This window comes from Lagopus muta, chromosome Z (genome assembly GCF_023343835.1).
Source record: "Lagopus muta isolate bLagMut1 chromosome Z, bLagMut1 primary, whole genome shotgun sequence".
Taxonomy (NCBI): domain Eukaryota; kingdom Metazoa; phylum Chordata; class Aves; order Galliformes; family Phasianidae; genus Lagopus; species Lagopus muta.
The window spans coordinates 22,541,411-22,564,791 of NC_064472.1; the positions used below are offsets into that span (position 1 = coordinate 22,541,411).

Consider the following 23,381-nt stretch of genomic DNA (forward strand, 5'->3'; position numbering starts at 1 on the left):
TGCAAGATAAATCCCAACTGCTAGACAAAACACTCAGCACCTAGTTCTGCACATGTGTATTTGTTTCCACTTACTCACATAAATATTTACAGGCATGGAGCCCCGAGTTGTTAATTAGTCATAATAGCACTAGCTGTCAGCAAAGAGCTTGCATTTGGGTAAAGCCTTGATTAATACTTACTTCTTAAACAAAATATTTGTAGGTAAAACAGAGATCTGTTAAAAATATTCTGATATTCCATAACATTACCAACATAAAGCAAATCATTATCATGAGTTCAGCCTAGCACTGTGTATGACTGAAAGCCACACAGCAGTGGAAGTTATTTGTTTCATCAGATGTGAAAGGCCTGGGCACAGTGTTGAGCACTATATATTCAAGTCTTAACGATGTGTTTTGATGTTTTAGATTGATTATTTCTTTTGAGTTGTTAATTATAAACCAGATATTAATTAGCAGTTCTGGCTTGTTTTGAGAGGGTAATATCATAAGTCTGCATTTTTCTTCTAATTGCTAATGTCTTAGAACTATGCTGTTCTTTCCTTCCAGATGCCTCTTCATTGGATTTAGAAACTTTTGATGTACACACTTTATCAGATGCTCTCAAGAGGTATCTCCTAGATCTGCCAAATCCCATAATTCCAGCAACTGTTTACAGTGATGTAATTTCTGTTGCTCAAGGTAGGAATACCAAATTATTTCAAATGTCAGAAAAAAAGATTTTTTTTAGGATTTTGAGTTCTAGTGATCAGGTACATAACCCAGAGAACAAGGAAGATGCTGCACAACCTGGCAGTTATCTCGGAAAAAAAAATTGACACCTTTACTGTTTTTGATGAGAGCTGTTTCAGTTCAGATCTAGATCTGCATTATTTACTTATGTGTTTAGGTAAGCATGATAGAAAAAAAAAATATACAGGATAATGTAATTCTTTGCATTTTAGTTGGTAGAAGGACTGTAGAGAAACGGGGGAAAAATCAAGGACTTATCTGTGTGCAGAAAGCTAATTTTTAACTTTTTATCAGTGCTGACAAAGTAAACGTATTAGAGGTCGTGGTGTTCTGCAGTATGTTGGGAGTTAAAGATTATGAAGTGACAAATACATGCATGTAAGATTCACCACCTATGGTGCTGATTTCAAACAAACAGCGTACATGCTTTCAGCTCATCAGCGAAGTATTCTGTTGTATTTCTCAGGACAGGATATTGTTACTGGTAACCTTCAAAGTTAGAACAGCACCTGTGGGGCTTATCTAGTGCATCTCAGAATTACCCAATCATGTGTGACGCTAAACACAAGACAGACTTCTACCAGTACGCTCTGAACACATTGTGGTTTTTACCAAAATGCATATCTGTTTCCATTTGACTTCTGAATACTTGTTCTTTACTTTTCCCCAAGCATTTCACTTCTTTTCCAAAGAAGAAACAAATCTTACAGCACTAAGGAAGGACTGAATTTTTATTATTCTTCTGCAAAATCGATGCTTCCAAAGGAGGGAGATACTTCTACATTTTATTTGCTGAATATTCCCATGCTGATATCAAGATCCTTTTATCTGTTTACTTGTAGATGTGCAGAGCTCAGAAGAATACGCACAGTTGCTGAAGAAACTCATTAGATCTCCAAATATACCTCACCAATACTGGTTTACGCTCCAGTATTTGCTCAAACATTTCCTCAGACTTTGTCAAGCCTCCAGCAAAAATCTCTTGAATGCACGGTCTCTAGCTGAAATTTTCAGCCCTCTCCTTTTTAAATACCAGATAGCAAGGTACGTAGGACATCTTAATTATATTCGGTACCATAACTTGGGTTAACTGTATACAAAAGTAATTGTAATGAATTAATTTTGTGACCTGACTTCCAGCGGGGAGAGTATTCTGGTAATTTTTTCCAATTCTTTTGAATAATACTAGGGTAAAACGTTTGTATTTTTCCTGTTTCTTATTGTCTAATCCATCTCCTACAGCTCTGATAATACTGAACACCACATAAAGATTCTAGAGACTTTAATTACAAGTGAATGGAATGAGAGACAGCCTGTACCAGGTAAAAGTTATTCTAATTTTAAAAGCTATACAGTGTCATTTTTTAATAGTAAAATTCAACTTAAGGATAATAAACGGTTGTTGCTTTTCTTTCTTTTCAAACAGTGTAAAATGCGTAGTTGCAGAACTGAGTTGTTTATATTTTTCATAGTGATGTGTAACATCTGTTTTTATAAGGAATTATCTTTTTCATTAAATCAGCCTAATATCCATAGTTTCTACAGTCTTATGATTTTCATTCCTTTTTCATTAAAGAGAGAACATTAATTTTGTAATTTTAAGATGTGTAAACCAATAAAATGTGTATCATACAGTGGAGGTGGGAGGAGTAAGTTCTGGAGATTTTATTTAATTGTCCTAAAACTTAGCAATAGCTCAGAGATCATCTGAAGAAGTCAAGGTTTTCCCTTTTGTTTATGTTATACATATTTTTTTTTTTAATCCAGAGACTTAAAAGATTCATTTATCAATAAACTGCAGAAAATATTAAAAACACATTCAAGAAAATTAGTTTATAATTGTTTTGGTGCTGTGAGTTAGCATCTAATTTAGTCAATAAACTAAAAATCCTTCTCATTTAAGCAGAGATTCCTCTTTTAAAATCAAATACTTGGTAGAAGCATGGCAGAATTGCATACTGTGTACAAAGAAATTATGAAGGTAGGGACACTGTATGTGTGAGACTGAAGTAATTCCTTTTACAGCTTATTAACAAAGAGTATCCGAGCAAAGGATAGGGTCACGGTGAATAGAACATTAGGCATGATATAGCTCTCCCACCTCTATTCACAGTACAAGGTAGACTTCATGACAATTGGATTTGTAGGGCTGCTACAAATTTCAAAGAGCTGGAGCACATCAGCAGAAAAAGAGCAGCAGAAACCTACCCTATTTCTAGTATTACACTTACGCACATTCTGTAATCCCCTCCATCAATAAATGATTAATTTTAAAAATGTCTAAAGCAAAGGTTTTTGTTCCTACTGCTTTGATTGGAAGGTTCTTCCAACCTTGCCAGCTGTATTAATTTGAAACATTTTCCTAACAGCTAGTGTAAATGTATTTTCAGGTAATTTGTAGTTCCTTGTATTTTTTTTTCCTCAAAATAGGTTAGCAGGCATTTCCAGAACCACTCCACCTTTCTGTTCCTAATGTTTCATTAAAACCAGGAGAGTTCAAACTTTTAATGACTGCTTGCATTTCTTTATTAAAAATTTGCAAATAACTCATTTTTCTTTGCCACACATTTAAAGTATTAAGAAGGAAAATGCATTATTGAATCCTCTGTGCTTGACAGAGTTTGATAATAGCAGTTTTTGAAATTGTGTTTGCAGATACTTTAGGATATGTAGGTTTACATGGCTTGAGACAATCATGTGTGAGATAGTCAAGTACTGTTTCTTAAGTTGGTGAGAGTTACTGAGGTTGCACTGCAGAGATCACTTAGTTGCATATAGTCCCCAGTTGCTTTATGTGAGGAACATATAAAAGTGAGAGGTGTCAGTATTAGAACTACTAATGAGGAAACAGTCATCCTGAGAGTAACATTAGAGCACTTGAAGAAATATGGCTGTATTCATCAGATTTAGAGTTTGGCACTATATTAATAATTAAGCATTAGTCATTAAAAACAAAAACTTGTTTTTAATATTGCTTTGGGGTTAATTAATATTTTGTTATCAGTTGTTTATTTTGAGGGTCCTTCTGGGGTTTCTCATAGGACAAAAATAGACCTCCTTCTCTTTGTGTGTGACAGTTTATCCTGACCAATGGAATATTTTCAGTAGAATATTTGCACATCTATTAATATGCTGAAAAGAGGTACAGATTTTCAAACTTCGCAGTCTGTGGTTAGCTTCTCTGCTCTTAGGCATGTGAAGCATTTGAATAAGTTCTGAAAGTTGAATCTTTACTGAATGCTAAATGAGTCTCCAGGATTAGGACACAAGTCTGTGCTCAGCACCAAAATTGTTTGGTGACCTGATTGTTTGCAGTGTTGTGTTTTTTTGTTCTCACACAACTCTATAAGATGCATTTTTCCAAATTGTGAACTTCAATTCACTGCAATGAATTGTGGCTTGAATTTCCATAAAAATGTTTAGAGACATTGTAATAAAGGAAGATCTTTAGCAAAGAGAATTTATTTGTCACATAAGCGTGACAAATCTTACTTGTTGAAAGTAGTGTAATGACAATTAAGCAATTACAAGTAAGCCAGTGCTGCCCATTGTTTTTTTTTTTTTTTTTCCTCAGGCTGAATGGTTAGCATTCTCCTTTATTTCTTCTTTCTATTATTCTAAAGCATGGATGAAAACATTCCATCTAAAATGAATTGCACATGAAGTTCTAGTTGTATCTTAGGCAGTGAATAGATAATGAAAATCTTGGCCTAGAGATGACTGATTGGAGTAGGGAGGAGACCTTCACAGAACTGTTGGTCTTTTTCATACCACTTCACCCACCAGTTGTGGTTCTAGCTTCAGCCCATTAGAAAGCACACTAATTGGAATGCTACTGTATATTGGACATCCTATACAAAAGTGTTGCCTGCACAGCGTAGCACAAAAACAGGCGTTACTGCTAGGCCATTATTGGATTATTATTATTCATCAAACAGTACCTATGGTCTGAATTTCTTTTTCCCCTGTAACTGCAGCAGACTCTGTGTTTTTTTTGTTGTTGTTGTTACAGTAACATGTAGCCCTCTGCAAAGTTAAAACAGTGAACCTAGAATACTTCTTATGCCTATGTTTGTAGTATATGAAGACACAGAAGTGTTGCTGACATGACAAGCAACCCTTTGTTTGACAAAGGGCAATGGGAGATTAGGAGTAGGTTTGGGGGGAGAACATGGAGCAGTCAGGGTCCTTCTGAAGTGGAATAGTGTAGAGTGGCTTTGGTTGTGTGAGATGAAGGTGTATCCTAAGGCAGGGAAGTGAAGGGGAAGGAGGAAGAGATGGAGAGAAAGAAGCATGGAAAGTCAGTGGTGGCATTGTGGGCAGGAGCTGGAAGGAGCTGCTGCGTGGCAGCCACCTTGAGTCCACCTGTCCCCTTTTACTGTTGTAAAATAAGCGTGGAGAAGTGGGTTTTACTATTTGTGAGACCATAGTTAAGAATTGAAATAATGACTTACATCTAACTGCTGGGGATTCAGTGAGAATCCTGGCAGTATCACCACGGTGCAGGCACTTTGCTTTTAGCTGTACAAAAGATCAGCAAGATTAGCAGAGGGTAATCAATGCAGGGGAGGTTATAGAGACTCTTCCTTTTTTTTTTTTTTTATGGAAGTCTGTCTCAAAGCTACCCTGAACTATGCTGGTCAGGTTCAGCTCAATTCTGTCTGTAGGGTCTGAGGCCACAATGAGGAATGTATGAATCCTGTCCCTTGTCTGGACTTCTCATCCATCATGTCACAGGTTTTGCTGGGCTGTCGGACACATGATTTGGTGTGTGAGCAGGGGCAGTACATCCCCTGGGAGGGCTTTGTACCTGCTGCTGTGCATTGGCTTCTCACCCAGCAGAGGGCTCCCCTTCTAAGCTAATGGAAGTCAGGCTTCATAACCGATGTAGCCAAGAGCAAAATGCGTTGATAACGTCAGCCCTAGTATTGCTGATTTCTTGCATTAGATTTTGACAGTAGGACATACTTTATATTTCTCAATACCAAGTTGAGTGTATTTGGTAAAATTGAAAAATGTGGCATTGTAAGAATTATTTACAGATTAATGTGTGTTAATTTATACTCATACGTAAGTGCATGCAAACCTGTCAGGCTTTTCTGCTTTATGCATCATTTTATAGAAACAAATTGGTTATTGATATTGATAGGTGAGCATTGTGCTTAAGAGTGCAAAAAGAAGTATGCTGTTGCTTTCTGAAAATGCATGTCTACTGAGCACCGCTCAGTGTGTTGAAATTTGAATTTGAATAAAAGAAGGTTCAGTTGTGTGAAAATGCTGGAGTGTGCATGTAAGAATTTATTTTTTTGAAAATGTGTGTGGTTCCTTCCGCAGTATGATTTTAGACATTGATTTTTGCACAAGGCAGAGGAATAAAAAAAAAAAAGCCTGGATTTAGGAACAGTCTTATCTTTCATCTATACCTCTATACCCACGGTTTTTAAAATGATAATTAAGTGAACCAACTTTGGATTGTCCTATCTTCTTTGAAAATATGCATCTGTATCTTGGCCCTATAAAACGAAAAGTGTTACCAAGCTCTTTTGTAATTTTTAGCAATAAATAGGAGGCAAATCAGTTACCAGTAGGAGCTACACTATTCTTGTGCTGTGGCTGTGCAATGCCATGCTGTAAGAAATACTGGTTACTGTCTTAATTTGCAGTAGTCTTTCCTTTTATGATGGCACTGCTTTAAATTATATGTATAACATAATTGTTCAAGTAGGCAAAGGCTAGAATTTGAAGAGTTGAGTGATTTTTATAGGTGAAGTTAATCTGTGAATTGTAAAACGTTAAAATTGTACTGAAGATAACAGTATAATGAAGTATAAGCGAATTTTGGTAGATACAGTATTTTGTATCATAAAGGGATTTGGATAGGGGGAGTATTTGTGGGTTGACAATTTCAGTGCTATTTGACTGCCAGAAAGACTGCAAGCACATCTCACAGTACCCTGCTACCAGAAACTCTCAATTGTTTCCAAAAAGTGGAAGGAAAATACTCATCCCCTTCCTCCTTTCTCTGAATTGAACCCGGTGGTCTGCTGTTTCTCCTCTCACTTTGGATTTACTTCTTTATAAAGGTATAGCTGGCAAAGAAGTTAACTGTCATGCACAAAACAGAACAGGCTCTTCAATTGCTGCTCCATTCATTAAGAGGACAGATCTCCACCAAACAGTAAGGCAAGGAGGATAGATTTGACCCTCTCTGGGCAGTCCCTTTTCCCACCTGCCTGCATGCAGTGAGTAACCCTGACATGCTGGCAAACACAGATACAGAGAGGTGTTTCCTCTGCTTTTTCCACTTTACAAGAGCTGGGTAAAATGCCTCTCCGCTTCATTTTGAGGGTTTTCATGCAACACCTGTATTTGTGATCCAGAGCAGGAGGTGATGCTGTGGTTGCAAGCAGGCTATTTGGCTTGCACAGGGCTGACCTGTGAAATGCAGTTCTTTTCAAGGAAGATTTTGATTCTGTTTTATTTTTCTGCAGAAAGCCACTTCCTGCAGTTAGTTTGTTCTTAGTGTGTCTCTTCAGTACTGCACTCAGCAGCAGGTTGCAGAGCCTATTTAGGGCCTCTTACAATGGTCTTCTCGCTTACTTAGCTAAAATGAGAAAGTTAGCCCTGCATTGACCACTTGTTGGCTGATGACAACTTTTACTTTGAATTTGGCTCCCCTCCCCCACCTTAAATCCCTGGCTCAGCAAATATTTGAACCTGCCCAAGTTAATCATGAAACTGAGATCTTTATCTCTGAGAGACATGCAAGCTACTGAGGGTGGTGGTTTCTTTTTTTTTTTTTTTTTTTTTTTTTTTTTTTAAACGGTACTAAAGTCAGGTTCACTTTTTAATGATGAATCAGAGTAAGAGGATACCTTCTGTAGAGCACAGTGCTATAAACAGTTGAGAAGAAGGCTGGGATTTTCTCATTGCATATTGCAGAGATTTTGGTGGAACAGTGGTTGGAAAGCAGAGTCTTCTTTTTCCGAATTATTGTCTGCTTCAGAGCAGTTCCCTCAAAGAAGTTTTTTGTTTTGCTTTTTTTTTTTTAATGAAGATTTTTATAAGAGGAAGCCAATTTTTCAGGTTGTTGGATCGTCTTTTCAGACTGTGTAACAAGGGCAAGCATTTGCAATGCGTAATTTACAAAGTAAGTGATTCAGAATTTCTTTCTGTTTTCTTCATCACTTTATGGAACTATTTTACTGTAACTGATTACCAAGTAGGGATTTAATAGTCTTAAAATATGGGAGTGAAGGTCAGCTACCTGTAGGTTACGTGGGGAAACGCCTGTGTGCCTCCTGTCTTTCCCTGCCCGCGAGCGAGCCTGCCTTCGGCTGAGCAGCAACCGCTTGTGCAGCACAGCAGACTCAATTCAGCCAGAGCTGAATGCAGGGAGAAGTAATTTCTCCTGAAAAGCTTCATTCAACAGAACAAAAAACATTGCTGATCCCACATTTGACCTAAGTGCAGCCTTGTAGTCTTTGCGGGATCTCTTTGTAACTTAATTTAAATAATTACCTTGGCAACTCAATGTTTAGGTAGCAGGTGGGCGAACGTCGGAGCGCGGTGTCAGGACTTGTGCATGAGATGAGTTTAAGTATCCTGTTTCACTCTGAAAATGGAAGGAATCTGTGTAGCATGTCTACCTAAGCAGGGAGGGGAGTCTGCTTCACAATGAATTTAAGCTCCTTAACATATAATGCAGAGCAACATGCGTTTTTTTTTAACTGTTGGTACTCCAGACATGTTCTGATGTGTTAATTCTTGTATGAAGGCGATGAGCTGGTGAGGGGAGCAGAAGGAGGGGAGATCTGTGTGAAATGCTTGGAAAAACTAGAAATTGTCTTAATTTTTTACTGAGTATTTGTGAGATAGAGCACGTTTCAGCTGCGGCAGGATTCCTTATGATGAGGCACAGATAGTTACTACAGTTACCCTTTGTTGTGGTTATTTTTGGTATCTGATTTTCTGCTGCCGTAGAGGATAGTGAGGATGAAGCACTTGGATTGCTTTCCACAGCACTCTGCTCTGGAATCAATAGCCTGTTCTGTGCGTGTTTCCCAGAGAGGTCTGACAGAGTGGCAGTCCATGATGGGCGGTTAGAAAGAATATTTCTGAGCACCAGGAGTACACGGGAGTTGTAAAGTCAAGTTTGGAAGAAGATGCTGACAAGGACTCTTGTTAACTTGGTATTTCAGTGAGAACAGAGTGAAGAAACAATGTGAAAAGGTGAACTAAATCCTGCTGTATCCTGACAGACTAGCGTTCTATATTCAGCAAAATCATTTTTCAAGATCTTAACTCAGTTTTTTTTTTTACTTTATTCCACAGTGTTGGAGAGCCTGGTGAATGTAAGGTTACAATATTTGATGTTTAGGTTTCGAGATGAGTTAGTCCAGATCAATTGGAATTGTATTTTATTATAAAGTGATGCTGGGGGGAGGCATCTATTGCAGTGTGTCCCCTTTATATAGTAATTCTGGGAGCATCAGATCAGTGCGCCCATTAAAACACAGAAATCTGTACAGTTTGAAAATGTATTTCATATATATATATTTCATTATGTGGATACGTACGTGTTTAAGTACATGTGTGTGTAATGGGCACATAACGGATACTGACACACACAAACACGCATGCAGAGTCATGCTCTTATTCCCTTCCATATCTTAACATGTACAGAAACCCTCCAAAGCCTTTTCAGCGATAAACTCCAGGCGTCCGAGTAGGAAAATGAATCTAAGAAGTGACCTACCTATCCATAAAGGGAGCCGTGCTGTGTGTGAGCGTGCATGTGTTGTGTGCGTGTGGTGTGTGAGAGCTACGTGCTGCAGCATATCAGCCTTTTGTCATCCTGCCTGCCTTGGACTGTACCATGCTGCAAAGTCAGGAAAATGAAATGGAAACAAGGGTGTGTGAGAAGAGCCCGCTCTGTCTTTTTGCTTGTAATACCAGGTTTATATTGCGGTTCTGCTAAATGCAGGTTCCTTCTGAAACTGAAATTGTTCGAAGATTAACGTAGAACAAAATGATGAAACAGGAGTGGTCTGGTGACATTATTTTGACATGATTGGCTGAGGATTATGATGTAATAGGTTACAGTGCAGCCCCTTATAGGTTTTAAAATGAATTCCAAGACACCATTACAAAGAGAGCCTGACTCTTTCCTTGTATCTGAGCTTACTCAGTGAAACTCATACAAATGTACAATACTGTTTGGAATATGGAAGAACTGGATATAGAATATCCTAAGACAGATATAAACTGTGGCACAGACTTGATGTTTTACATAGAAATGGATCCACCAGGTAAAACTGCAGTCTTATTATGGAAGACTTAATTCTTTTTTATCTCTATGATAGATGCTGAAAAATTCTTAGTGGATATGTAAGATTTATTTACATTGTCAGTGCTACAAATAGTTTTTCTTTTTTTTCATTAATAAGAATTGTATTTCAGTGCTTGTTTATAGTAACTAGTATCATAACGTGTAGAATTACCTGCCTGCTTACTTAATTGATTTTTTTTCTGAATTAACCTGTTTCTGCTTTGATTATTTTTTTGTCTGTTGTGAAGAATTTCATTTCTTTTGTAATTATTTTTTGCTATATTTGTTTAACGCTGTGGCTAAAAGGAGATGCTGTAATAACACTTCTATTTTCTGAAGCAGTGATTACAGACTGTTGGTTTGGATCGTTTTAGAAAGAACTGATTTTTAAAATCTAACAATATTAATTGAATGCTTGATATCACATCATCTTCTCGTATCACATAAAAATACCGTGCTCTCTTTATTTTCATTGCATCATCTTTTGTAGCCAGTATAATATACATACAGGGATGTTCATAAGGAGTGTTGTACTTACTAAGAAACTAAAAGAGCTGGGATGATTTTTTATTCCTGACCCCCATATAGTCCCCCTTGCTAGTAAGTCAGGAGTGCTGCAGTGTCTTCCTCTGGCAGCCACTGGTATACGTATACATCTTTGACATTGAGGAAAGGGGCTGTGGTTTTTAATCAGCCCTGGCATTTGGAAGACAATTTATTCTGAAGAATTCTAAGATTAACGCAAGGGATATTTGGGTCACAGATGGGTTTCTTAAAGTGTTTTTTGGCAAATCATTGCACAGAATGCAGAGGATCATGGAAATCCAGTTCATAATATTAAAATGTACAGTACTGCTGTGGGTTTGCATTTTCTATTACTCAGCTTCTAGGTGAGACAACAATATTACTATAAGATCAGTGTGTAGGAGAAAAAAAAAATTATTTTCTGCATGTTTTATTATTTACGGTTACTGGAGATAGTGGAAGAAGGTAAAACCAAACTTCAGAATATTTTTTTTTTTTTTGAATGTTCTTATCAGAGAAGAAAGAGATAAGACGTTATATTTTGCTTAAAATACATTATTGGAAGACTAGCATACTTTTTTTTGAAACAGTACATCTATCTTGTTGAATTGTATTGTTTTCAGAAAAATATCTTCATTCCCTTGGTTACTTTTAAATACTGCTGGAGGTGGAATACTCCGTAACTATTTCTTTTCTCATTCATGTAATAATCTGTAATTTCAAGGGACGTGTGGTCATGTTTTCAATGAGTTATAATGAACTTTTCCCCCCTTTATTTGTAGCACTGCCTCCTAAGCCACCGAAACCTAATACTGTAACTAACAACGGCATGAATAACAACATGTCATTACAAGATGCTGAATGGTACTGGGGAGATATATCAAGGTAAATCAGCTCAAGACATGTAGTTCTCGTGTTTGACTTTATGTTCTTGCTGTGTTATTCTTTTTTTATGTACTCTGCATAAATACAGGAAAATTACAGTAATAAGAGCTATTTTTAGGATATTTTCCAACACAATCATATCACATTTGGTTTTATTCCAGACATGACTAAAAAGTTACTGGCAGTCCATTAGAATGTAATGCATGAAATGATTTGGTGATTGTTCTGTTATTTTAAGATAGCTGTATGAAATACTAGCATGAAAGGACAACACTGAGAAACAAGTATTTTTTTACCCTGTTTTTCATCCAGAACCACAACTGTAGGCACAGTACTTAACAAGCCAGACTAACAAGTGCTATGTATTAGCAACATTTTTAACTGTACTATATATAGGTACATTAGACCAGCACTGGCTGCTCCGATTGCGCAGGCTTGTATGAACAAGCAGAAGAACTCTGCAAGAATATCATTTTGTTTCAGCAGTGAGAGGACATAAAATATAGTGTTTTTGTATCCCAGTTGTTCTACAGTAATAGTAAATAAGTTCTTAAATAACTGTGTGAGTTTATATGGAGATCAAGGAGGCTTATAAAACAGTTATTTTAAGACAAGAATTTGGAGCACAGAGAGATGATAATGGAGTGAGAAGTAACTGAAATGATTAGTTACTTTTGCTTTCATTTTAGAGAAGAAGTAAATGAGAAACTTCGAGACACTGCTGATGGTACCTTTTTGGTACGAGATGCTTCAACCAAAATGCATGGGGACTACACACTTACTCTAAGGTAAGATGTTAGGTCTGAAATATGTGACAGCAAAATGCAGTACTGCATTGAAAAGACAGTGTTCTTTAGGAAATAGTACTCCAAGTATGCCTCACTTTATAACAAACTTTATTTGCAGGAAAGGAGGAAATAACAAATTAATCAAAATATTTCACCGAGATGGGAAATACGGCTTTTCTGACCCACTGACTTTCAACTCTGTGGTTGAGCTAATAAACCACTACCGGAATGAATCTCTAGCTCAGTACAATCCCAAACTTGATGTAAAATTACTGTATCCAGTGTCTAAGTACCAGCAGGTAATTTGCTTTATTTTCTTTGTGTTCCACGTAGATAAAGGGAAATTATCGCAGACTGTTACAAACAATTTCAGCTCTGTTAATATTGTAAAAAATAAAAGAAATGTGAAAGTGAGTATTTTTATTTAAAACTAGCTCCAGAAGCTGCTTATTAAATAATTAAAACTTTAAATACTGCAGATATGTTATTAAGAAATAAGCTTATGTAAATAATAGATAGCCCACTCATTGCAGATGAAATATATCATTTCCAGTATAAACTGCACACTCGTTATGGAAAACTGCTTTTTGTCATTAATTTCATTTGTGTTTGCACATGGTGCATATAGTACATCTTACCTCTATATTGATAAAAGAGGTGTCCCATTTACCATGTAAATACTTGAACTTTTTTAAGCAGTTCCGAAAATCTGTGCAGTGTGTTGTTGATTTATGAAATATCTTTTCTTCTGTTCCCAGGATCAAGTTGTTAAAGAGGATAGCATTGAAGCAGTGGGTAAGAAATTACATGAGTATAATACCCAGTTCCAAGAAAAAAGCCGAGAATATGACAGACTCTATGAAGACTATACACGAACGTCTCAGGTAAGACATGTTTGAAACCAAAAGACTATTGTGTGTTGAGGAGAATGTTACTGTAAATTCATACTGCCATCTTCTTCCTTCTTCCTCCTCTCTTCCCCTGCCTTTACTGTTGCTCAAAAACAGGAAGACAACATACTTAATGTGCTAGCTCAGTGCAATGGAACTGCTTACTTGTATTTGAACAGTCGCCACCTGCAACTTAACACTATGCTCAAGGGTGACACATGCATCCAAAGCAGTCACAAAGCTACTTTGATTTACCAGTACTTCTGCATGCTGTCCTCTTCTGTCCAAGTTACGGTTTTCAAGACACATATGCAAGGAAGCATTCTGTTTTATCACCAGTTTTGAAAAGATCTGCTTTCAGCTATGCAGGCTGGAGAGGTGGCATGTAGATGCACTGGTAGAAGGAAAAGCTGCTTCTATCCTCCTTTCGTTTTAAACAATTACTAGCCATGTCTTGAAGCATCAGTGAATTAGTGCTGTTTTACACCACTGGAATCCAGACTGTTCCTTAAAGTTAGCAGAAAATAAGACTGAAAGTAATAGAAAAAAAACGGAGGTGTGCAGGCAACTTTCGTTTCATCACTACAAAGACTTAGGTATTGACTAGCTAGGTAGAGGCAGGAGGATGGACTAGATGACTGGAGATCTGTCCTTTCCAGTGGCTTGTAATTTTTTTATTTCAGAAAGTCAGCTGTTCTTCTAAGCCTTGATACAAAGGGAAAATTGGATTGCCACAGGGCTTTAATCCTCAGAAACAAAACTTACTTATACAAAACAGAGATTGCATCTAACTCTTTGTCTAGTAGGTTTTCTTTCCTGGAAAGCCTTATCATGATAGCCTCTTGCACAGATCCGATTTCTCTATTTTGTACTGCAGACAGAATACATTCTGGTAATTGGATATTGAAGTCATTGTTAAAACATGCTCAAGTGTTTCCATGATACAAGCCAGTAAATTATCCCTCTGTTTGATAACCACTATAATTTAAACAACTATTTTATTTTCAGGAAATTCAAATGAAAAGAACAGCTATTGAAGCGTTTAATGAAACAATAAAAATATTTGAAGAGCAGTGCCAGACGCAAGAGAGATACAGTAAAGAATACATTGAAAAATTTAAACGAGAAGGAAATGAAAAAGAAATACAAAGGTCAGTATTTGTATTTGCAAAACCGAAGTAAGACTGCAAAGTTAAAGTAGATCAGTTGTAAGGAAAGAAGACTTCAAATGGGGCAGATGTGAACTGCAGAACATGAAGCTACATTTAGAGAAATGATCTGTTCTTTTAGTTGTCTTGATGAGAAAACAGAAGGTATAAAGGTCAAAATAAAACACGAGAATATAACCTATCACATTGTTCTATTCAGAATTATGCACAACTATGAAAAACTGAAGTCTCGAATAAGTGAAATTGTGGACAGCAGGCGTAGATTAGAAGAGGACTTAAAGAAGCAAGCAGCTGAATATAGAGAGATAGACAAGAGAATGAACAGCATTAAGCCAGACCTCATACAGCTGAGGAAGACAAGAGACCAGTACTTGATGTAAGTATCATTATGAATTAACAAGTTCTTGCTTTGATTTTTCTTCTTTTTTTTAACTGGCATCTAACTTCTGTGACTAATAATTAATTTTGTTTTGCAATTATTCTCCAGGTGGCTGACTCAAAAAGGTGTTCGGCAAAAGAAGCTAAATGAATGGCTTGGAAATGAAAATACAGAAGAGTGAGTATTCTGAGATTTAAATATTCCTGGTGTTTCCAATCATCTTGCACAGAAGTGAGGTAGAATGTATTTGATTCCAGGACCACAAAAGGGGAATCTCTAGCTTAGGTCTCTTGTAACAGTGCACACAGTTAACACATGGCAGCAGGCCTAATACAAATATTCAAAAGGACAGTTTGTCAGACCCTACTTGGCCATTACTCAGGGAAGTGTGGATCAGGTTACCATAGCAGAGCACAAGAACTTAACCTGTGTCTTTGTTCTTGTGAATGAAATGAAGATTATAAGGTGTTAGTGTCTTAGAGAGATGCCATATGAGTGGATAAATTGTTCAGAAGGTCCTTTAGGTGCAGATAGACTGTTTCCAAATTGCAGTTGCTGATATTATGGTGTTATCCTATACTAGGTAACATCAAAATAGTAAGTGAAGCTGTTTAAAGAAAATCTTCATTTCCTTTGTCTCCGAGACTGTCCTTGTTAGTGAATCTGTTAAGTACTTAGATTTCTACTGACAAATTAAATTTTTAGAACTTGACTTTTTTTCTGAAGTTGCAAAGAGAGTAAATGAGTGTAATAAGCAGCTGTAAAACCCAGAGGGGCAAAAAAAAAAAAGAGAACCCATCTTTCCCAATGAATTATATCCATGTGAGATGGCTTGTCTTGGTGGACTACTTGGAGATTCTTCAGGAAGACCGGTTGTAAACAGAGTGGGAGAGGCAGTGCCCACCACTGCAGGCTGCTGGCAAATAGGCTGCACTTAAACTGTAATATGTTGAAGTGGTGGTGTCCACATAGCTGAAGCAGAGGCATCTTCTTTCACAATGGGTTTAACTCAGAGAATTCTTTAAAAGTCTGAATCAGCTTTGTAGTGGTGACTGTTCTGTTAGAGAAGGTCCTATTATATATTACTACATGTTTTCTTCATAATCTGGTTATAAGAAAAGAGAATCCTCTACTATGTAACCCTTTCTACAAAGCCATCTTTCATATAAATAATTTATCTACCTGTACGACTGCTTGTAGCTTTCACATGCAGCAGATGTAATCAATATGTTGCATGATTTTTCACTGCTGACCAAGTGTTCTGATCTTTGGAAATAAAGCTGACTCAGTGGATATTGATTTCACTGGGCTGCTGTTTACCAAAACGTGGGGCAATGGTAGAGGTACCGAAGTGTTTGCAGCATATTCTGGAAAATAAGACAGCATCCTTTTTATGTCCTTCAGATCCATATGAGTATTTTTAAAAGAAACAAGGTCCGTAAGTTTTATTTTTATTCAGCAAGTGAAAGGTATTACATGATTTACACCCCTAGTTCTGTCTAAGAGGTGACCTACTAACCAATAACTTAGTGTTTTCCCAAGTAATATGAAAGGTGGTCTACCTTATTCCTGCAGCACATTGCGTGTAGCTCTGCAACATGTTGCACAACAAATATTTTGTCGTATTTTGACAGCCAATACTCTATGGTGGATGATGATGAAGACCTCCCACATCATGATGAGAGAACATGGAATGTGGGAAATATCAATAGAAGCCAAGCTGAAAATCTCCTGCGAGGAAAGCGAGATGGAACATTCCTTGTTCGAGAGAGCAGCAAACAAGGCTGCTACGCCTGCTCTGTTGTGTATGTACTCTAACCTGTGAATGATTTGAACAACCTTTGAGGAAGCTCAAATGCTGGGCATTGAGCAAGGGGTGTAGATATATGTTTGCATATGCATGGTTTCCATTGGATCTTTAGGCTTAGAAGCTGATCAACAAGTCTTCAGGCCATGAAGAAAGGAACATAGGGCACAAAACAACTCATCTATCTGCAGCTACTAAATCCTGCCTATCTCCTGTGTCCTGTGTAGAGTAGCCCAGCACCTGGGAATTCAGGTTAAATGTAGCCTTTTACCAGTATCCTACCGTAGAAGACAAGAGTGCTATGCAGTGATGAGCATTTTAAGGTTTCTTGTCCACATCTTAGTTTCCAGCTTAGTTTTATGGTATTGGGAAACTAAAAACTGTTTGTTTCTTTTCCTCTTTAGGGTGGATGGAGAAGTGAAGCACTGTGTGATAAACAAAACACCTACTGGGTATGGATTTGCAGAGCCATATAACTTGTACAACTCTCTGAAAGAACTGGTGCTACATTATCAACACACATCCCTCGTGCAGCACAATGACTCTCTCAATGTCACGCTAGCCTACCCAGTATATGCACAGCAGAGGCGATGAAGATCTTAATACTCTGGGTTGTTTGGTTTTTTCTAAAGGAGAGATTTGACAACATTGAAGCCTCTGGAGAGAGAAGGCTCCTTTCAGTCTTACTCAAGAATTTGAGCTGCAGTGTCAAAGCTGTCTGTCTTCAGATGGGACTAGAGCTTTCCTTCACAACTGCAGTGGGAGAGATCACAGCATTAAGCTGTGAATGTATGCTTCTAATCTGAAGTGCTTTTTTTTTTTTCCTTCCCAATTGAGAAACGGAAAACACAAGAGTAAGAAATCTAACCTGATCTCCCTGCAGGGACATAGAGGCCTTTAACCATGGTGCTTGTTTACGACCACTTCTGAAGCTTTACCAGCTAAAACATTGGATTCTGCAAACACGATGTTTAAGAGGTCTTTTCATTCACTTATTGGAATTTCTTGGTCCCGACCTGGCTGGGATTTGGTGTTGCCGCGCTCAATGGATCCAGACACACAGCATTGTGGATTTTTTGGTTTCTGGTGAATGACATGTAGCAGAATGGCACTTTCATTTATAAGGGACACTTTAAAGGACTTCAGTTACAGTATGCTGTTAAGAGAAATCGTGATAGTGAAGTGCCAGAAAGTGTTTTGCTTAGACGTTTAAAAATCCTGTTTTAAGAAAACAGGTCTTTCAATGGCATACAGTCTATAATAGTGTACATAGTGTTGGATGGCTAACTATCATTGATGGAAACTATCAGTACCAAACTGCTTCTCTTTTCCTCTTTCTGTTTGCTAAAAGCTGAATTCTTAGACTATGCTATGCAATACTGAATTTTCTTTAGGCTGTAGTCTTCTCTTGAGCATGTCTACAGGTTAAACTTGTTTTTCTTTCTTCTTTCCTTGCTTCCTTTTTACTTTTTTTTTGCCTGACAATATTTTTTTTTTAATGTACAGGAAGCCACCAAGAGTTGGCTTCATAATTAAAACTATGAAATATTTTACAGTTTTCTTTGTACAGAATATTGAGCTACTAGCTCCACGTTTTAAAAGTTCGTAATTTTTTTTTTTTTTTTTTTGACTAAATATTTTGTTGGGCAGTGCCTGATAAGCTTCAAAGCTGCTTTATTCAATAAAAAATATATGAACCTTACAAAATATCATGGACTCCAACAATATTGTTTCAGAGGCATCTTTAGAATACGGTACCATGCTATGTTTGCTTTTTGAAGCATTTTGAACTTCTGTCATGATCGTCTTTGTATTTAGAAGATAAAGAATTGTGTATCCTTCTCTGATAATGACTGCAGAAAAACAGGAAAATTTGGCTACTGGGTTAGATAGGTTAGATTTCAGAATGAAATCACGCTTCATAGTAAATAAATGACATCTTGATCTACTGCGGCAGAATTCTTGTCAGCATGTCAAGGTATTTTCATTTCATATGAAGGACGTTTCTCTAAACTGTTGCTGAAGTTTGTTTTTTCATATTAATATTCTGAAAAAAGTTCCCATCTGTAGGTAGAACAATCGGATACAACATAGAGCGAATTACAACTGGAAAACCTCTGTTTTTTGACAGTGATAAGGCTTTCCTAATTAACACTTTGGATTTGTTTTCATAACTTTGTAGACTGAGAGAATATCAAAGTGAACACTTTCATAATTTCAAGCTCCAGAGATTTTCAGTTATGGTTCAGTTAAAGGAAATGTAAAAAATTCAACTAAAGTAAACTTATCAGTAATTCTGGGGCAATTCACTGTGGATGGTTTGTGATGGCCATGTTTTGCCATCAAGGTGTCTCATAATAGCTCTGCTTTAGAGATACATGTGGTTTGATTCCAAGTATGCAGTGCTTCTTAAGCTATTGGAAATAATAAGAAATGTGCAGGTCTCCAGTAATTTTTATATTGTCTTCTATTTTTTTACATTATCCCTTCATTTATGAGGCTGTAAATCTTTTAATCTTATTTGGATTTTGTGCTTTATTTGGTAGGTTGTCTTTGCTTTCCTATAGATGTATTTTCTTGCTAGAATCTATATCAGGAAACGAGATTCAACCAACATTCATGTGTCGGGATAGTTACCACTTGCAAAATTATTCTGATTTTTTTTTTTTTCTGAATAGAATTTTAGTCTTCATGCCTTCCCTTCTGCATTCCACTCTTTTCAGGCCTCCCACAATAGAATCATGTAAATTTGGTATTCTAGTAACTTTTTTTTACTGTGGAAAACACCAACAATTGCTCTAGCATGACGGTCATACTTCTGGGCTTGAAGTTACAAATTAGCTCAATACACAACTTAACACTTGTAGCAATCCAAGGTATTCTTCAGACATATATTAATTTTTGAATGTTAAATATTTTACGAGTAAAATTGTATTTTTTTTCTCTATAAGCAAAATATATGTAATCTGAATGGATGTTTCACTTTGTATTTCTCAAGAAATTTCATGGAGTTAAGGCATTTGGATCTGATTTTCCTCATATTAAGTAAACCTCTGCTGTGTCAGTGGGCCATATCCTTAGCATGCCCAGCCCAGTAAGGGATGTCATTTGTTCCTGTTGTGCTGTACTACTTCACTTCATCTGTGGTTCTAGCAGAGAAAAAATAGTGTGCGTGCAAATTTGGCACTTGCTTTTATTGCACAAGCAACAATGAGAAATAAGCACTATGTTGTGGGGATAAATGCTTAGGGCTTCGTTAAGGGAAGTTCTGCCTACACAGGGTCTGTGCAATTCACAAGGATCACTTGCGCCCTCCAAGTGGGCCTGAGTGGGATTACTTTGGTACCTAGGTATTGTGTGGCCTCTGTATTTCCCTCCCTCCTTAATGCATGGATCTGCATCCTGCCAAAGGCCCTATTCACTGCAGAGTTTGTCCTTAATATACCGTACTGTTCACTCCAGTTTTGATTTGATCTCAGACTAATAAACTGAAGAAAAAAAAAAAAAAAAAAAAAAAGCATGTGGATATAACTGAAGAAACACATTGCTTCTGTGTTTCTATTGACGTGTACTTTTTCCACCTGGTGTGTCTGAAAGGTGGGAACTGTTTTGGTTCTTTTTTTTTTTTTCCAGTTGTTCGGGGAATTTTTAATTTCATTTTAAATCCCTGAATTATGCTGCACTGCAGCAGCAGTTGTGCAAGGCTTTTGAAAGGTATGAGGCAAAACACAGAGAACCAACACCCACAAGCAAAATTAGGAGTTTCTGTTTGGGGATATTGCATGTGTGCATCTTGTGCATATGCGCACACACTTGCTGTGTTTATATATGAATAGATCTCAGTATAGGTGCATTTTCACCAAATGTGATCATTTTGCTGAATTCAGTAAGTGATATCATTAATTTTGTGTAAGACACAAACGCACTAGACCTTCGTGGGTGCAGCATGTTTCCAAATGCAGTTTCTGTGTTGTTGTTTTTTCTAAAAAAAAAAAAAAAAAAAAAAAAAAGCTTGTCTGTATAGTTCAGTTATCTAAAAAATCTTGTCAAAAAATCTGTAAAACCAAATCTTCAAATTTTCTATTTGGTGTCAGCTGTTCTGTAGTAAAGAAATGGCTTTGTCTTGTAATTGGCAATGAAATAATAATGCTTGGGAAAACATGCAGATGCTTCTAATGGGGAAAACTTACGCTGATTTTCACACAGTGCTTTTGCTATGCATGGTATTAAGTTGGGAAAGTGAATCCTGGTAGTATTTTTTTCAGGGTCACTTTTAGAAATGGGCAGCTCAAAACACAATGCCTCCCATAGGACGGGGTTCCAAAATGCAACATTTTATGTAGAATCGTGTTGTATTTGCTGACTGGAGAGCTCAACTGGACTGGGGGAGTTGGTAATGTTACATTGCGCTTGTCCTAATGAGACTGCATTAGCTGCCCAAGATGCTGCTATTTTTTTTTTTTATTCTTGTTTTTAAAAATAAAGCTCTGTTCTGTTAAATGTCTTTAAAACATTAAGATTGCTTTGTTTTAAAATGGTCTTCAAGGAGGTGGAGGGTAAAGTGGGTTGTAAATTGCCTTCACAAGGCAACAGTGAAAACATGCCTCCTTGAAATTCTGTTCAAGCTATAGAGTTGATGGAGCTGTGTCTTGTTTTTAAGTTGCTTTAAAAATTGTAATAAGTCTTCAAGCAGAATAAAAGTTGTTTTGAAAAAGCTTTTCAGTTGTTGAGGCTTCAATAAAGACTGAGATGTCTGTTTACCAGAACCGAATAAAGTAGCTGACTAGCTCCAAAATATTCTTGTGCCAGAATGATGGTTCTACTAGTTTCATACACTTGCAAGAGCAGTGCATCTGCCTTCTGCATTGAAAGCAAAATTCTGTTTCTTCTGAAATTTGAATGAGTGTGGTTACTGATATCCATCAAGTTAGCGTAACAACATTAGCTAGAGGTAACTCACCACTCTTGCCTTCCCCTGCCTGTGAAAACTAAGGTGACAGTGAAGGAAAGGGAGAAGTTAGAGGCTGACATATGGTATTAGAATTTTTCAAGCACATCCACATCTTGCCTTTAGAAGTTCCCTGGGGAACCCAGCCAATCCCTCTGGAAGAATAAGGAGATTCCTGTTCCCAAGTTTTGCATTCCAAAATCTGCCCATTTCTTGCTCACTGTAGTCACAATACCAGCCAACTGAGGTACTCAGGTACCACGGGTGGAAATTAGTAATTTTTACAACATAACCACCAGCCTTTACAGTTTCTTAGAAGAAACAGATGAAAGGCTGTACTGAATTTTCAATTCACTCAATACAGAGTGGGGTTAGATCTCTGAGAAACACGTGCATTGCAGTTTTTGCAATTAGTAAGCTGATTCTTTTAAATAGACACCATGCTTATCTTTTTCCTGCTCACAAAGCATATATTAAGCAACACAAGCTCTTCCGTAAGCCAGAGAGATCCACATCTAAAAATAAGGTTATGGTTGTGAATCACACATCTCCAATTATCAGCTCCTCAGAGACATTATGATTGGTTGATCATAATCTGCAGAAATGTACAGACCAGTGGCTTTTTGGCCTCTGTCATATGCTGTATTGAAATCACACTTGGCAGACTGAAAAGAATAGTTTTCAAAAATGTCATTCTATTTTTGTTGTCTGCAGACAAAGACATTCCCATTTTTCTTTGCTTTCTTCCTAAGACTTTATGGTCATTTTTTCTTAAGGAATGTGAGAAGTTGCTTGAATTTATCTTTGTGCAGCTACAAGTTGATGTAATTTTTTAAAGTGATTGGGAATACTTTCCAACTTCTGTCTGTCCCTAAGCCACTTAACTCCCATGAAGTCCCAAGCACAGGTAACTTCTCGCACGTCCCTTTGAGTCAAAGAGAGAAGAAGGGATTTTAGACTTCTTTCTGTCCTGTGAAGCAATAGGTGATGCCTCCTCCCCTCTCAGAAGGAACACGGGACAAATGAAGACCCTCGCAGCTGTCTGTCGGGATTCAGGCACAAAATGGCAGGGATGAGCAAACTTCTGTAGCACAGCCCTGTGTGCTGTGAGGCCCACCTGCGTTTGCAGCCCTCCTTTATATCTCCACAGGAAAGGACATCTCTGTTTTGCAGGGGTGCTCAGAGGGACTCTGACATCTCTGGAGTATTGAGGAGACAACTAATGTTTACAATGGCCTATGATGTCCTGTACAAGTCCAAACAGGGCTGCATCTGCTTCTACCTGGGAAACAAGTTGACTCCCTTCACCTTCCTCCCCTCCATGTCTTGAGTGCCCAAGGCTGAGACAGGCACCAGCTACTGTGGGCTATGGCAGTCCCATGGAGATTGCCCTCAGCTGCAGTGTGGAAACTAAGGAGACTGTAAATGCTGAGGTCCTGCCAGCATCCCTGATTGGAAATGAGGAAGAAAAATTACTAGTTCTGCTTTGCCTGCTGGGACGTGGGGTCAGACACGCTTCTAGCCAGAGCAAAGTTGTACGAAAGTCACTGCACCCATCTTTAATGCAGCTGAAAAAAGCAGCATTAACTATGGGAGCTCAGCAGAGGATGTGGTCTGACCTGTCTTCCTTTTCTTCTCTCATTTTCTTTCTTCTCTCTGTTTCTTTTTTCCTTCCCTCCTTTCTTTTTATGATCTTCCTTTTCTTTCTTTTTTCCATCCCTCCTTTCTTTTTTCCATCCCTCCTTTCTTTTTATGCCCTTCCTCCCTTCCTCTTCCCTTCCCTTCCCTTCCCTTCCCTTCCCTTCCCTTCCCTTCCCTTCCCTTCCCTTCCCTTCCCTTCCCTTCCCTTCCCTTCCCTTCCCTTCCCTTCCCTTCCCTTCCCTTCCCTTCCCTTCCCTTCCCTTCCCTTCCCTTCCCTTCCCTTCC

The 23,381-nt window shown here is 37.6% G+C and overlaps 1 protein-coding gene across 4 annotated transcripts in view; it reads left to right on the top strand.

The window, feature by feature from the left end:
- Positions 1 to 21,225, top strand: part of PIK3R1 (phosphoinositide-3-kinase regulatory subunit 1) — a 56,154-nt gene extending 34,929 nt beyond the window's left edge. For 2 of the 4 annotated variants that reach the window (XM_048930654.1, XM_048930655.1), the window contains 12 exons: positions 551 to 682; positions 1,576 to 1,777; positions 1,976 to 2,055; positions 11,372 to 11,474; positions 12,164 to 12,262; positions 12,381 to 12,561; positions 13,021 to 13,146; positions 14,161 to 14,303; positions 14,521 to 14,697; positions 14,809 to 14,877; positions 16,335 to 16,505; positions 16,912 to 21,225. In XM_048930654.1, the coding sequence (XP_048786611.1) occupies positions 551 to 682; positions 1,576 to 1,777; positions 1,976 to 2,055; positions 11,372 to 11,474; positions 12,164 to 12,262; positions 12,381 to 12,561; positions 13,021 to 13,146; positions 14,161 to 14,303; positions 14,521 to 14,697; positions 14,809 to 14,877; positions 16,335 to 16,505; positions 16,912 to 17,101 (1,673 nt within the window). In that variant the 3' untranslated portion in view covers positions 17,102 to 21,225. Of the gene's footprint in view, positions 1 to 550; positions 683 to 1,575; positions 1,778 to 1,975; positions 2,056 to 7,581; positions 7,884 to 9,717; positions 10,045 to 11,371; positions 11,475 to 12,163; positions 12,263 to 12,380; positions 12,562 to 13,020; positions 13,147 to 14,160; positions 14,304 to 14,520; positions 14,698 to 14,808; positions 14,878 to 16,334; positions 16,506 to 16,911 lie in introns of those variants that run through there. The other 2 variants (XM_048930657.1, XM_048930656.1) reach the window with 2 other exon arrangements.
- The last annotated feature ends 2,156 nt before the right edge of the window (positions 21,226 to 23,381 follow it).